The sequence below is a fragment of the Natator depressus genome, chromosome 2 (genome assembly GCF_965152275.1).
Source record: "Natator depressus isolate rNatDep1 chromosome 2, rNatDep2.hap1, whole genome shotgun sequence".
Classification (NCBI taxonomy): domain Eukaryota; kingdom Metazoa; phylum Chordata; order Testudines; family Cheloniidae; genus Natator; species Natator depressus.
This window is the reverse complement of record NC_134235.1, coordinates 202,386,620-202,402,043: the sequence shown is the minus strand read 5'-3', so window position 1 is coordinate 202,402,043 and position 15,424 is coordinate 202,386,620. Positions and strand designations below refer to the sequence as shown.

The 15,424-nt window shown below is 38.3% G+C and overlaps 1 protein-coding gene across 1 annotated transcript in view; it reads right to left on the bottom strand.

Annotated features, from left to right (window-relative positions):
• Positions 1 to 15,424, bottom strand: part of SKAP2 (src kinase associated phosphoprotein 2) — a 147,333-nt gene that overhangs the window by 12,518 nt on the left and 119,391 nt on the right. The window contains exon 10 of the mRNA XM_074945748.1: positions 7,584 to 7,658. Within this exon, the coding sequence (XP_074801849.1) occupies positions 7,584 to 7,658 (75 nt within the window). The remainder of the gene's footprint in view (positions 1 to 7,583; positions 7,659 to 15,424) is intronic.

Genomic DNA, 15,424 nt, shown 5'->3' with positions numbered 1-15,424 from the left:
CTAACAGCATAAGCACAATGGATGTGCTGTGTTCAAACTGCCATACAGACCATTAACTGATTGATTATTTAGCACTCTTTGCTCCCTAATACTGCAATAACAGAGTAATAAATGCTTTGCCATACGCTTACCATACAGAGTACATCTGTTGGAACATAGAACTTAAACATGGTTAAACACACTGGACACTTCTGTTACACTACAAACGATTTCCTGTTTTTAATTCAGTGAAAATGGAGTTTGATGAGTTAACTCACAAAGAATGTAAGCAATGCCAATAAGATGAGCAGTTACATTGTGTATACACTAACCAGACAGAATATGTACTAACAATTTACAACACTGCAAAACTATTTTTTACTTCTGATAACATAAATATCACTGAATTGGCTGAATCAAGGCTGTCATCTTAGTTTTGTTATATGAGCCTTGCACTGCAGGCTTGCTGGTTATTCCAGCATGTACCAGTCACATTTGCATATTATTAGCACTCTAGGCTATTATTGATAGGCCACAATTTAATCATGATTGGTTACGTTTATTACAAGAAAAAAATCCCCCTAAAATATCAGGTAACAAATAGGAGAAATTGCCACACTCTTTATTTTCTAAAAGTATTTTTCTGATGATGTTAGTGTTCTCTATTTTCCAAACATTTTGATTTTAGTTCCAGTGTTTCCTACAGCAACAAGAAGAGCTGCTTTCCATTTATTTACTTCAGTCTGTGGGCTAGCACTTTCAGATGTCATTACTGACATAAGCAGGAATTTGGACAACTCTGACATAAATTAAAACTACTATGGATTGCCATTTGTTATTTATCCTTTACATAAAACAGTGCTTATTGGTTAACTTCTATTACATAGCACTAGAGGGCACTCAGGCTAGCAGCACACAAATTCTGCTATGATTGCACCAAAATATAGATACAATTTAAAAAAATCTTAGTAATAAAGTGGTTTATTCTTTAAATGTAGATGTTTAGACAGTATGGCATCTGGAGGAGATTGAATCAGTTTGAAAGTTTTTGCAAGGTCTAAGTTTTGGCCCTAACAAGCTTGTCTGTCAGTTTATTATTCACAGAATCTAAAACTCAGGGAATAGTGTAAGATGGTAAAATGAACATTGTATCTCTGCTACCATATTTTAATACTGTAATTATTTCAGTACTTGATTGAACATAATGCCCAGTACAATTTTTATTAAAGCAAACTGAAGCTCTGGCTGAGGAGGTTTGTTGCAACTTGGTTGCAGTCTTCGACCAACTGTCTTTTTTTAATATACCAAATAAAACTCTTAGTTCTTCAGAGTTACACAAATGTGAATTATGAGTTCTCACACATGACACTTATCCCTCTGGGGTTTCGTCTTCCCATTGAGGAGCCTGGTGGAATTCCTATTAACATTAATGGGAGTTACATGGGGCACATCGACAGGAGAAGAGATCCCACAGTGAGTGAGATACATCTCTCCCTCGATGAGCATCGCGAGTATTTCATTAAGCCTTGGAGTGTAAATGCAACTGAACTAATGACTTGGCAACACTGGAAAAGATGCATTTTAAAAACAAGCTAATCGCTACTCAATGATGTTACCCAAAGACCAACCATGGTTCTGTGCTCTCATATGTGAAATCTACATAAGAAGAGAGCTGTTTATCCCAGGGTAATTGGTAGGCCAGGGGGATGAAAAATTATAAATAAAAAAAAAAGGCAGTGTACGTTTGTTAAGTTACTTTATTCTCCCAGGCATAGAAGTGTGTAAATTCCAGATGGGAAATCTGGACGTGAAAAATTAACAACTGGAATCTCCTTGCTCCACTATGACCACAAGTGTGTCTGATTAAGTATGTGCATAGTCACATTTGTATAATGTTAAGTATGGACATATCCTTAGAAGCAATATGTTTCAAGCAAAGCAGGTTTCATTAAAAGATGGAGCTAGTATTGTTTACAGTGCCCACACCACACAGAAAGATACAGAGAGGGATGTTGTAACAAACTCACATTGCATTCTAAAATATATATAAAACCTTTTATTGCTCAGCCCCTAGTTTACAGACTTATGCTAAGTTCTGAGCTCTGACCTGATTTCAGAAATGAGAGAGGACCACCTTGCGTCTTTAGCCTTTATTTGGAGAAGTGGATAAAGGAAAGCCAGGTGATCCTGGTGAACAAAAATGTGGCAGAGAGATAGTAAGGAAATGATGCTGACTTTCTTTTCCCACTTTAAAGACAGGAAAACACATCAGTGACTTGCCATCAGGAGCCTATGTACTAATGGGGGTGGTGGTGCATATGTTCCTGATATCAGTAACATTACATTCCTGGGTTACTGATATGCTCTCACATTTTCTCACATCTCAATTATGAAACCAGTGTTGTCACCATTGTACTGTGCCTTAAAAATGAAATATCTAATTCCTTTAAAATGCTATATATCCTGTCTATAAATATTGCTAAAATAAAGAGAGTGTCTATCTTATGCAGAAGGCCTGATCCTGTAGCCTTTACTCATGTGAACAAGGGATGCAGGATCAGGTGTACATTTTATATCTATCAGCTGCCTTTGTTACTATTGATCATAAGGAGTGGCTGAGCTGCATTTGGTAAGGGTGGATCAGATTGTGGTGGGGAAATACAAAGTTAGGCAGCTCACATTCCAGGACAATTGTCTGATAAGCAACTGCCCAACAGTTTTGAAAACTCCCTTGTGAAGGGTTCCTCAAAGTTTCATAGTCATACCTATTTTTCCAGGGTGTGAGAGGGGCTGATGGAGAACACAGACATTTTTGTCTTATGTGCTGATGAGAATCAACTCTTCATAAGATCCAAATAGCGCAGGCTCCCTACTTCCCTGATTTCAGACAGAGATAAGGCCTAAATGAAGGCGGTAGTGCTAGTGGGTAGGGGAAATTGCTTGAAGATGTATTTGCTCTTGCTAATGAAATATACTTTGTCAAGGATGTCCACAATCAGGGGTTCTTTTGGGTCTCTATTTCCCCAGGTAGCAGCAGTAAGCAAGAATGTTGTGGTTCTGGTCCTTTCCCCCACCACCACTTGCCACTGGCTAGATTTGCAATATATTCTCTCAGGTCTGCACTTGACCACTGTTATCCATGTCCTGCTCATGTCTAGATTGGATTACAGTAATGCTGTCTACTTGGAGCTTTCCTTGAAGACCACACAGGAGATTCATTGCTGCTCACTTTCTCATGGTATTAGATATGGTGAGAGCATCATACTAAGATGTCTAACATATTGTCCTGCTACATAGATTTCCTTTTTTCTTCCAAGTTCAAATTAATGCTTAGTTTTAACATCCAAAGCCAAACATGGCTGTGGGTCCTGGCCATTTTAGAGACTTCCCCCTGCCCATAATGTTCTCATTAAGTAGCTGTGATCATCTGTGGTCAGCAATGTTACCTACCCTCAGTGTCAGGACATATCTGAAGGATGGACCTTGCTGGTCCAGGACCTAAGTTTGCTAGCCTTCAGGATACATTGCAAGTTTGAGTAGTTTGTGTTGGACATAGATTCTGGGATCTTTTAGATATGGTAGTTGTTGTGATTAACCTGGGGATTATCCGCATGCTGTAAGATACTGGCAATTTATTACTCATTTTTGTGTTAATGCTCAAAATACCAAAAATATGAAAGGTGTCAGAAAAAAACTACGAAAAAATTATTGTTGTAAATGCATTCTGCAACGACAAATCAGCACTTCTGGCTCAACATAGATTTTACTGATTATAGATGAGTTCAAACCTCTGATCTAACTTCAAATAAACTAGAAAAGAGCTATTTGTGCCTTATGTCTGTGATGGAAGAAATAAAAGGTGGGTTGGCTTTGGCAAAAGTTTGGCAAATATATTACACACATACTATGCAAACACACACACGTAACTTTAAACTTTGTTAAATGGGATTTTGGGTTGTAAATAACTAGATAGTTAAGGAAAAAAACTTTATGAGCACGATATAATAGTCTCAAAGAGAAAGGTTAGAAAGTCTGGAAATTCAGAATAAGATTACACCTTTTAAAAACATTAACATTAGAAAGTATACAAATGCACACATCAGGTCATTAAAATAAATTTAACACTGCCCTTATCTCCACTGACCTCCCACTCTACATAAGATAGACATTTTTCATCCTGTTGTAAAGGGGGTTTTGAGTAAATCTTTAAGAAGTTAGCAGAGCCTGCAGTTGTGTATCTTAAATTTACTAATCCCACTTTCTCTGGCTAGTTTCCCTGTGGGAAGAAGGAACACCAGCATTTTTTCTCATTTATAGTACCTTGGCTTTGTACATAAATGACTGTGATATATAGGTGTGATCCTCAGGCAGCCTGCAACTCTGATGTATAAGTTACTTTATTCTGGCTCTTAAGAGGTTCACAGCACCAGATATAACTACTAGTACGTATGTTTAGGCTACATCTCATAGCATGACAGCACCATCAACTTTTGGGGAGTTGACCCATGCTGGGAATGTGGTTTCTTTTGGTGAAGAGATGCAAAAATTCTGCCCTTTTTGGGACCACTGTTTATGGTCTTTAGAAATAGCATGTGTACTGTAGTCAGCTCTAATGATGTAAAGACAGGTGACGTTCAGAATAAATAGCACAGTAGTGTACAATTAGTCTTAACAAGAGTAAGATATGGTTATCCAGTTAGTTTCCCTCTCACTTTTCAGACTCTCTGCTGTGATGGTGTGTGGTGTCTGAAGACACAAACCATCTCTTGGTTTTCAGTTATTCTGATGTTCCTGCAGAATGTACAAGAATGCACATGGCTTCCTTCTTCCTGGGCCCTTTCTCTCACTCGTGCTATCATAGAATCATAGAATATCAGGGTTGGAAGGGACCTCAGGAGGCCATCTAGTCCAACCCCCTTGCTCAAAGCAGGACCAATCCCCAATTTTTGCCCCAGATCCCTAAATGGCCCCCTCAAGGATTGAACTCACAACTCTGGGTTTAGCAGGCCAATGCTCAAACCACTGAGCTATCCACGTCAGGGAAAGAGAATGATAAGATAAAGAAGCATGGTAAAATAATTTTACCGGATTTATTTGGGGAGCAGGGGTTAACAACAAGATGGGTCCAGTTTCCTTTCTATATTCCCCCTCCCCCGCATTTCTCCCACCACAGCTCTGTCCTTTCAGCCCCCTCTCTTCAATCCAGCATCTGGTTGAATTCTCGCTCTACCACTTCTCTTGGTCCCTACTACTCCACAATCACAGCTATCTACATCAAGGCAACACGCAGTTTATTAAGTTTATGAAACCAATAATGGATGTGAAAACTGGTTTGGTAATTAAATAACTCTACCAATAAGGCAAGACTAGTTAAAGGCACCAGTCTTCATCAAAACCAGCAGATTATACAAATTTAGAGTTTGTAGACAAACTGCTTGGGCGTTAAGATGAGACAAAAAAAGCTAGGAAAGCTTTCAAGATAAGAGATTTTCAGTTTTTTGCCCTCATATCTCCAAAATGCTTTATCTGAGTTGCTTCAAATTTATTAGAAAAATTTTAGCCTGACAGAAGATCCCTTAGGTTCAATTATAGATTAGATGGTTTAGTTCTGGAAAAGTTAAGATGTATGTGTACCAAAGCTGCGTTCATAATGGAAGTCTAGCATCTCTCCCTAATATATACCTACTCACTCGAACAGATAATTAGAGGAAAAATTAGTTAAGTGCAGAAGATGAGTTACTGATGGTAAGGAAAGTATCGTTTTTCTTGTAATGCTTGAGACTGATTGAGATTTAGGTACCATATTCTGTGTGTATTATTTGTTGGAAAAACATCAGACATTTTTGAATAAGTTAGAAGTTCATGTGATGTGATGCCTTGAAAGAGAGAAATACCCTTGTCAACTCACTGCCCTACATGGCAAACTTCTTGTGTCATATATTTAATTGTTTAGGGAAGAACAGAGGTCAGTGCTATGCTCAAGTGTTAAAACTATTACTTGAAATGAATTTCATGTCTGGGGAGAATTATTATGGTGCTTTATTTCAAGGATATTGTACAAACCCTAGTTAAACTTATAAAGCTATTCTCATAAAAATGGGGATTGCTGTGTTCATAAACTAAGGTGCTAATATTTTGGTTATACTAGAGGATGTTATCAAAGTAAAGTTTCTTTGAGCTGAAATATTTATGAGAACAACAAACGTCTGTTGCTCACTTCATAATTGGATTGACCTATCCAGTATTATAATTATTGGCATGTCTAAATGACTGTTAACGCTAAGGTTTCATTGAGTCGTGTTGTTTTATGAGTGATTGTTAGTAGATCACAATGCCAACATCATCTGATGACCCAGTCCTCATTTCCTTTCCAAGAAAAGGAAACCAAAACATTTTACTGCAACCTGTTCCTGCTTTCCTGTATGGGTCAGGAAATCAGGCCCGTTTCCTTTCCACATGTTGCAATAGGAAGAGTACTGCAAAGCTACTTCCTGAACACACACTCCTCATCCACCCTTTCCCTGACAGCACTGGAAGAGTGATGTGCAGTATATTTGATGGAGGAAGGTGACCCCAGACTGCATTACACTGCAGGACACAGTTACGACATGGCAAATCTGGTGTTGGCCGACATTTAGCTGTGAAGAGGTGTAAAGTCCTGATAAGAAGCAAGTCTTCCCTACTTTCTGGTCAAAAAAGTGATGGTTTATCAAAAGGACCGTGCCCTTGAGGCAGGGATATATCTTGTTTTTACCTTAGCTGGAAATGTCTTGCAGTCGAGAAAAGTTGTCCCTCCATGTGACTTTACGTAGTATATGCAGTTATTTTTCCAGTCCCAGTGACAATTAGCACAAGGGCAGTTTGCCAAGTGGAGGCAGAGACAATATCCTTCTTAGCCTTCCCGGGCATTTGTGTCCTTTTCCAATTTTTTTGCTGCTGTCACTGGACTCTGGCATTTCTTATCCAATTCGTTTGCTTTCTGTGATAATCATATGCAATGAAGATATGCATGGCCAACATTTAAACAGGCTGCAGATCAATTAGCGGTCTTAAGTTTATCTGATTTTTATCAAAGAAGACAGAGCTCTGGGTCGATTGTCAGAGCCTGTGTCAAGTTGACCTTTTCAGAGATGTCTACATTGGCAGTCCCCTGGGCAACTTGTTGTCCCCTGTTAGTCTCTGAATGGCAGAAGTCTGTTCTGCTCAAGCACAAAGTATACACAGATGTCTATATTATATTCTTATAGGTTTGACAGCAACTGCATGTTGTATCTATAAACTGTCCTTTAGCAGTGACACTTCCTCAATGATGATAAGCTAATTTATGCAACTAAATCTCCTTTGTGCAGAAATGAAAGCTAATTGAGTCATTACAAAGTAATTCAGGAAGGAATACCTTGTATAAATTGGCTTACTTTATAAATCCTTCTCAAGTGGTTTTCATGCATCCCAAATGGTGCTAAGCAGTTTTACTGCCATAAATACCCAGATGAAACAGATTACTTTTTGAAGCTGGGAAAACATTATTTACAACAGCAAAAGGCAAAGATTGGAAAAGAAAAGTAGAGAAATATTTGCAGAAGAAAGAAAAACATTTTAATTACCTGAAACATTGCTAGTGCTCCCTTGGCTCAGTTTCTTTGGCTCTTCAGTCTTTGGAGGAGCACTCTCTTCTTCCTCTGCAAATAGACAATTACAAATGAAATGCTGAAGGAACCCACTAACTGACAGTAATTACAGCCCACGTCAGTTCATCAATCACACTATCCATATTTCTAAAATGTAAATGCTGGGAGCCAAACTCTTCTGTTTTCATATTGCCACACAAGTTTGAGGGCTTGGTTGTTTTTTGTTTTTAACCACTCTGATAGCTCTCTTTTTAAAAACTCAGTTAGGAACTGCTGAATTCATCTTTGACTCTGAAAGTGGCATTTTGGGGTTCCCCCTTTGTAGTCTCTCAATGGCTTCTAGAACAATCAGAACTGGGGTCCCATCCTCCCCGGCTACATCAATCATTCCAGGCTAGGGAAAATTCAGGCTTTCCTATTCATTCTTACATCAGAGGGGTGTGATTGTCACTGCCCCATACCTCTGCAAAAAGTTGGGGGTTCCACAGGAGACATGGGGCTTCTTTGCCTCTGCTGTGCCATGCAACCACATTGGCTCCTGCCTGCTCAATGGGAGCATAGCTGCCCTGTTTTCAGTGGCTCCACCTACTGTGGCAGACTATGGGAACCACTAAAAGGGAGGGGGGGAAGGTTATATATAACCTGGGCATGGGTGGGGGAACAGTCCATGTTAATTCAATCTCAGACTGTACCAACTAATTGTGCTTTCCTCCATGGCTTGGGAGGGAGGAGAAGAGAGCTTGATGGAGCCTTGCTAGCCCCTCAACCCTGTTATTTTGCCAACACAGAGTTGGAACCCTCCCCGTCCCAGATACAAGCTCTGCTTCATATAGGGACAATAAACTCCTTAGTTTACAATTCTGTTGATGATTCATAAAAAGGAATGGACTTTAACTCTCTCTATCATAGCTGTGTTCTTTTTGTAGGAGTAAAATGAATTAAAAACCAAAACCTTATCATAGTCACTATAGCAGCACAGCTGACAACAAAGATCCCCTCGCTAGGTATTATATTGACACAGCCACTTTTCAGAATAGAACTGCACTTTAGGCATGTCTAATTCCTTTGCTGCTATTTAACACATTGTGTACTAATATAATATGTATGTTTGCTTTTAAGTACCAGGGACCCATTACAGCTACTAATCTGATATTATGTTAATAAACAATGGGTATAAAAGTCATAGCTTTTAAAATGTTCTTCACAAGCAGATTATGTAAGAATTTAATAACATTCTATGATGGAGAGGAGGGTGAGTTTCAGTATGAACATGTGATCATGTCTGGTTTGGATGAATAACTTTGTAAACGTATAGGTTCATTCATACACATCACATTACACATTCAGGCTTAAATTCTGCAAATACTTAATAGACACATTTAACTTTAAGCACAAGAGTAGACCTGTTGATTTCTGTGGGACCACTCACACGCTTAAAGTTAAGCACATGCATAGCTACTTGCATGACTGGGGTTATAGGTTGCCAAACACAATATAATGGGAGACATGGTTATGTGATTTACTGTTCTAGGAGCTTTGTATCATTGCTCTGCTAGTTAATCAGTAGTTTTTCTTGTCTCATAACTACTGACTAGCTAGAAGTTTGGTTGAGAAAGACTCCAGTGACTTGGACCCAAAACAAGAAAACAATGTAAAGCGGTAAATCTGATGCTACAGCACATAAAAAGAGAGAGAGACACTATCTGCTATACTTAAACTTGTTCAACACTGAGTACATCATTACATCATGTGGGGCATGCTAAAAATGTAATAAAAGTATCTTTATATACTCTCAAGGGCACCAGGAGGCACTCATCCCATGGGTTACAACCACTTTAATGCCACTTACAAGCAATATTATCCCTTTGTCTGTCATCTTTTCTACCCATAATGCATAATCTCTTCCTATAAACACTCAATTCCAGGTAAGGGAAGCATATTATATACTGGTAGAAATAAGTTTTGATATTGAATATTGCAGAATTATTTTTATTAAGAATGTTCATACCATGCTGCTACTCTATCAGTTCTGTGACAATAAGAACTCCATTTTACTAAATATTTTTCTCTTCCCTCTCTCTGATTTAAAAAAGAAAAGGTAAAGCAGTGCAGGTTTGAGAAATTTTTCCACAGTAAGACTGAGTACCTATAAAAATAAACAGTATATTGTGGGTTCACAAACAAAGTTCATAAATAAGTACAATTCTCCCTTTAAAAAAAGTGAAATCACATCATTTAAAAATGATGGTAATTTCCTAGACTTGTATTTGAAGTGTAAGAAGAGAGAAAAAAAAAAAAAAAAAAAGCCTGAACCCAAGTTCCTTCAGAACCCCAGTGGTTCTCCATGTCAATTAAATATTGCGGTAGATCTAACAGACTTGGATCATGGGGCTTAAAGAGGACAGTTAGCTCCTAAATACAACTTCTTGCACTTTGGACTTGGAAGCAGTGTCAAACAGGGAGAGACTTCTTGTAACCAACAGGAGTCTCAAATGCATAGACACACAGGTCAGATACTATGGTGCAATGTTTGCAGCAATGCATGGCATAGATACTATACAATATCAATTATTGAAGAGAAACAGTACAAAAGTTACATTGTATTATCAAGATTGTGTGTCAAACTGAGCCACAACATAATCATAGTTCAATCTTTCCTCTCTCCCCTCCCTTTCTACCCTTCTGGGAAGAGATGTCTCTCTCTAGTTTCTCTCTCCAGATCAATAGGAGCTCTGATCAAACCCAGGAGCTCTAGAAGAGCTGTGTATGTGTCCCAAAGAAATGCATCTGGGCCTACAGCCATAGGTTGAGGATCCCTAGAGACTAGAATATAGACACACTTACAGCATATCTCCTCTACTAGAAAGTTAAAAGATTTTTTTTCTGGTAACAGATCAGGGAGGAACTGCAAATATTAAAAATGTTTTTTCCCCAATAATTCCTATAGATTTCACAGCTAAATTCTAAAATTTTGCACTGTGAGTTAGATATGTAAATTACTATCAGAAGATTGCCAGAGCTATTCCCCAAACACAGATGGCTCTACCTGCATATATGATTTAAAGCAAATACAACAAATACAACAGTATCTGACTTTTAGACATGAGTCTAATTGATTTTTCTTCCTTTTTGTTCTTCCAAAAGAGCGAGTCAGATGATATGAATATAAAAATGTACTAAAGTGTAGCTTGCATAATACATTTCTGCCACAGAATTGGTAATCTCCAAGATAAATATGTATAAAGTCAGCAATTCCCCCCCCCAAAACTGACAGTAGTCAACCACTTACTTACATTAGTTCTTATATTAATAGCAGTATTATTAACTAGTATTTGATTCTGTTGTGTTATTTGATATAGACACTGTCATTATACAATATTAATTAATACCCTGGATAATCACAGTTTGTGGGTTAATATATTCTATTCAACACTTTAATAACGGTAAACAAAAACAGCTCAGCTATGCAGCAAAATCCATCAACCCACACAGATGGTTATAAGGTTTTCATTATGTGGTTTCCATAGCAATCATATTGCAAATCTGGAAGCTTCTTGCAAATAAGCAGCTTGTATTTACATGCCTCTCAGCTGCAGCATGGAATTCTACAACATGTGAAGTTATTATTCCAATCACATATTGTTAGAAGAATTGTTGGGAGATGTTTTGATCAGTCCAGATTAAAAAAAATACTGCAGTGAACTAATTTTTAAAAATTATTCAAGCATTTATATGTCTGTAATGCATGCTAATAGATCCACGTTTGAAATTTCATTGTGGTGACAAAAGGCTACAAGCGTATAAGCTTGTCTTTTGGAACCCCCCCCAATAATATATGTATTATCATATTAATAAAAATCAAAATGTCTTCACCAGGTACAGATGATCGAGACACACAGGAAGAACTCAGATGAAACTGAACAGCCGTTGCTTATCTGTTCAAAAGGAATGTAAAGATATAAGGGCCTATTTAGAGCCTATTTGAGAGAGAGACTGAATTACTTCTCCAGGATGTATCCTTTTCTTAAAATGACCCCATGTAACTGTCAATGGGAACTCTAAAAAGAGAGTAAATGCTTACTGTGGGGAACAGACAAGTACTTTTCTTTCCCAGATTTATAAACTTAATTTTACAAATTGAGCCTGCTCTCTAACAGATGGATTAGCAACATAATAAGCAACACATGTCTGTCCAGCTATGCAGTTTTACAGTAGGTAGATCTAGCTTTTACCAATATTTTGGTTTGGGGAGGATTTGAATAAACAAACAGAAGGAGCAATATGCAAACAAGTTAAATCCATATGCATCTTCTTAAGTTGAGGCCCATATCTCCAATTCCATTTCCCCCTCTCCTCCCCACTGCTCCCTGCACTAGCATAAGCAGTGAGGACTCAAATCCAGGGACCACTTAGTTTACAAGGAACTAAGCAGAAATAGCTCTAACACACTGTATCCTTTCCCAGAGACCTGCAGATGTTATTACCCTTACATGCTGTGAGATTAGTGCTCTCCCTTTATGAAGGAATAAGGTCAGAAGGATGGATAGTTTCTGTGGTATCCTCCCCCTCTCCTCCCAGATTTCCTTATAGAAGCTGATGCTTAGTCAGCACTACCTTGCATGGTTCTTCCCCTGCACTGTGATAGCTCACCGTGGAAGGAAGAGGGCGGTGTGGATGCCGCACCCAGAGAGGCTATGGGAAGAGGGAAGAGTGCAAGGAGCAGTGTGGAGGTATTAAGCTTCTGCGTGAATACAACTTCTGGGAGATTTGCCAAAGTTTCCTGCATATCTTAGGATATCTGCAGCACAGTTAGTCTCAAACCTTTTTGGTGCTGCTGGGTTAGTCAGGACATCTCAGCACAGAAATCATTACCCAAAAGCTCAGGTGGCTTTACACGCCTTTTATCCTACCAATCCTGGCCTGCTTTGGGGACCAGAGAACCTGCTAGCCTAATTTAGATAGCTCTGGGGGCCTGTCTAAGTTCAGGTATCCTTCACAGACCACCATACTGGCCACATCCCTACACAGAATTGCTGCAGCATGGTGTGCTGTAGCCAGGACCGGCTCTAGGCACCAGCAAATCAAGCATGTGCCTGGGGCGGCACAATGCCAGGGGCGGCGTTCCGGGTGTTGGTTTTTTTTGCTTCTGCAATTGCGGTCTCGGAGGTTTTTGTTTTTTGCTTGGGGTGGCAAAAAACCTAGAGCCGGCCCTGGCTGTAGCTCCACCCCACCGTGCCTTACACCAGGACTTTGAGGGGTCCTCACAAGGCAGCCTGATTCCTCTGCATTCAGGAAGCATCCCCCAGCTGGAATTAGGGTACAAAGGGGTCAGAGTTAGAGTGAGAATCTCATCCTTTGGATCCATAAAACTTCTCCATGGAACTAAGGACATCTGTAGGTTTGGTAGGTCCAACAGAATGATCTGCAAGAAATTCTACAAATTCAAACTAGCTAAGGTTCCTGGACCGTATTTGAATATGACTTATGCAGGGAGTTACTTAGTCCAAAGTCTACATGACGGTTGGGCATAAAAAAAAAAAAAAAGACAGATTCCCTACCTCACAGGGTATTTCAAGGACAAATTCACTTAGGTTTGTGAAGCACTTTGACTGTATGGTGATGGGGAGTGGGTAATATAAGTACAAAGGCAAACAGAAAATTAGTTACTTATTCCGTCAAAGATTGGGTTAAATTAAGAAAAAGAACCCCATTAAGCTCACATACAACACAGTCCTCACCGTAACACACACTTAAGTATGGTTAAATCTGATGCCTGAAGCTGTCCACAATGAGACATTGTCAAACACCTATTTTTTTTATTGCTTAGATGAGATAGTATGCTTATTGTTTAAAACAATACTTACGTTACCAGAAGAGTAACCACATAATATTGGGAGATGGGGTAGAAATGGGTGAAAAAAATCACGTTTTTTAATGAATTTGTAAAAGATGAAAGCATTTTCATGCACTTGCACGTGCTGTTTTTCACCTCCTTCAATCTGCCATTGTCTTCCTCCACAGGAGGGAGAGTAGGGAGATGTACTATAAGGACATGTTTATGAACAGATTGTTACTACATGACCATTCACTATTAGGGAATCCTCCCCATTTCAAAAAGGTAAGGTATAAAGCTCCTCTTATGAAAAGTATTTAATGTGTTTTTGAGGGCCCAGGGAATATGAAGCTCACAAGGCTCAGGCCTCAAATTTTTCTCTTTGGGCAAAGGAATAGGGAACGATGGGGGGAAAGGTGTACAGACACCTATTTTCTCAAATGTGAAAGTCAGAGAAATTTTAAAAAATCGATTTTGCTACTTTTTTTGAGAAAAACTTTCACTGTTGCTTTGAGATGGTGCACTGTTTCACTTGGTCTCTGCTGTGTCTTCTCAGTTACGCATAATTTTTAAATGTTTTCAGGAAATCCAGACACACGCTACCATATATTTGCTTGAGATCTGAAGTCCCGTTTTCCCTCTTAGTTTTCCAACATCCCTTCCCCCTTCTTTTCTATCAAGGCCCCATTTTGCAATGACAATCACATTGGCTGAAGAGTAAACTCTTCAAATCCCATCAACACCGTTCATTCATCACATGCTTTGAGCAAAGAAAGTTTCACCCTTTGGATTGCCTCGAATTATTTGTTGAGAAAACTGAACAAAATATTCTAATTCATAATATAATGCACACAGTCTGGTCCTCATATAGGATAACATTTTCAAAAGTGTTTAAGTGATTTAGGGGCCTAAGTCACATTGCTGTTCCAATGTAATTTAGACTCTTAAATCACTGAGGCATGTTTGAAAATTTTGCCCATATGACTTTGTCCTCTGATTAGATGACTAAGCTTTTAAAATTGGATGGCAGCTTCTCTGAAGTTAAGGTTTTACCTCACTTTTCAATAAAAGCCTGATTTTGGCCCCAGCTCTAAAATCATCTTTCAGCTTCAAACTTGGTATGTAGTGTCTAGACAGTGGGCAAAATTACAGATATACCAGACAAGATTTTTTTAGCACAATGTTTACACAGTTAGAAAAATGTTCCAATTTTAGGCAGAACTCAGCTTAAATATGGAAATTCTTCCCCTTTCTATGGAAGTTATTAGGTTATTCCTCTAATTGAGATATAGAACTATTTCTATAAAGCACAGGAAGCCAAGATTTTATATCTGTTTGGTTTCAGATATTAAAATGGTTTAAGTGTTCAATGTGAGCTTTTATAAATCTTGATACTAAGTTGTTAAAATACATTATATTAAATACTATGTAATAAATATAAACAATTCACTAAATAAATAGATCTAGCAATCAAATATGCAAATAAACCATGCAGTGCAACTTATCACTAGAGTTCTTTGATAGACAAATATAAGTTACATTTCTGTGGCTTAAATTTGTAAATTAGTAATACAGAGAAGAAAGTCTTCATATATCATGTAACGTTTATAAGCAGCAAGATCTTAGATTAAAAACCATTCCTTAAAACAAAATAACCCTAATTGTGACAAATGTGACTTGACATAATATTTACATACATGAAATCAGAACGAAAGCAGCTTGTTTAAACCACAGTATCAATTCTATAGTAATTTGTACGGTTAATTTATTCAAATTTATAGTCCGTCCCTTTTCTGAGCAACTTCATTTCTGGATTTAGAAGAAAACAAGGCAAGTCATTTCAGCAAAGTTCACTTTAGTGAAAGGAAACAATATAGTTGTTCGCATGTTTCTCTAGGATGAGTCTGGCTCTTGGATGCTATAATTGCTTTTAAAATGTTCAAGCAACTGACACTTTTGCATTCCCTGTATTGACCACTGACCT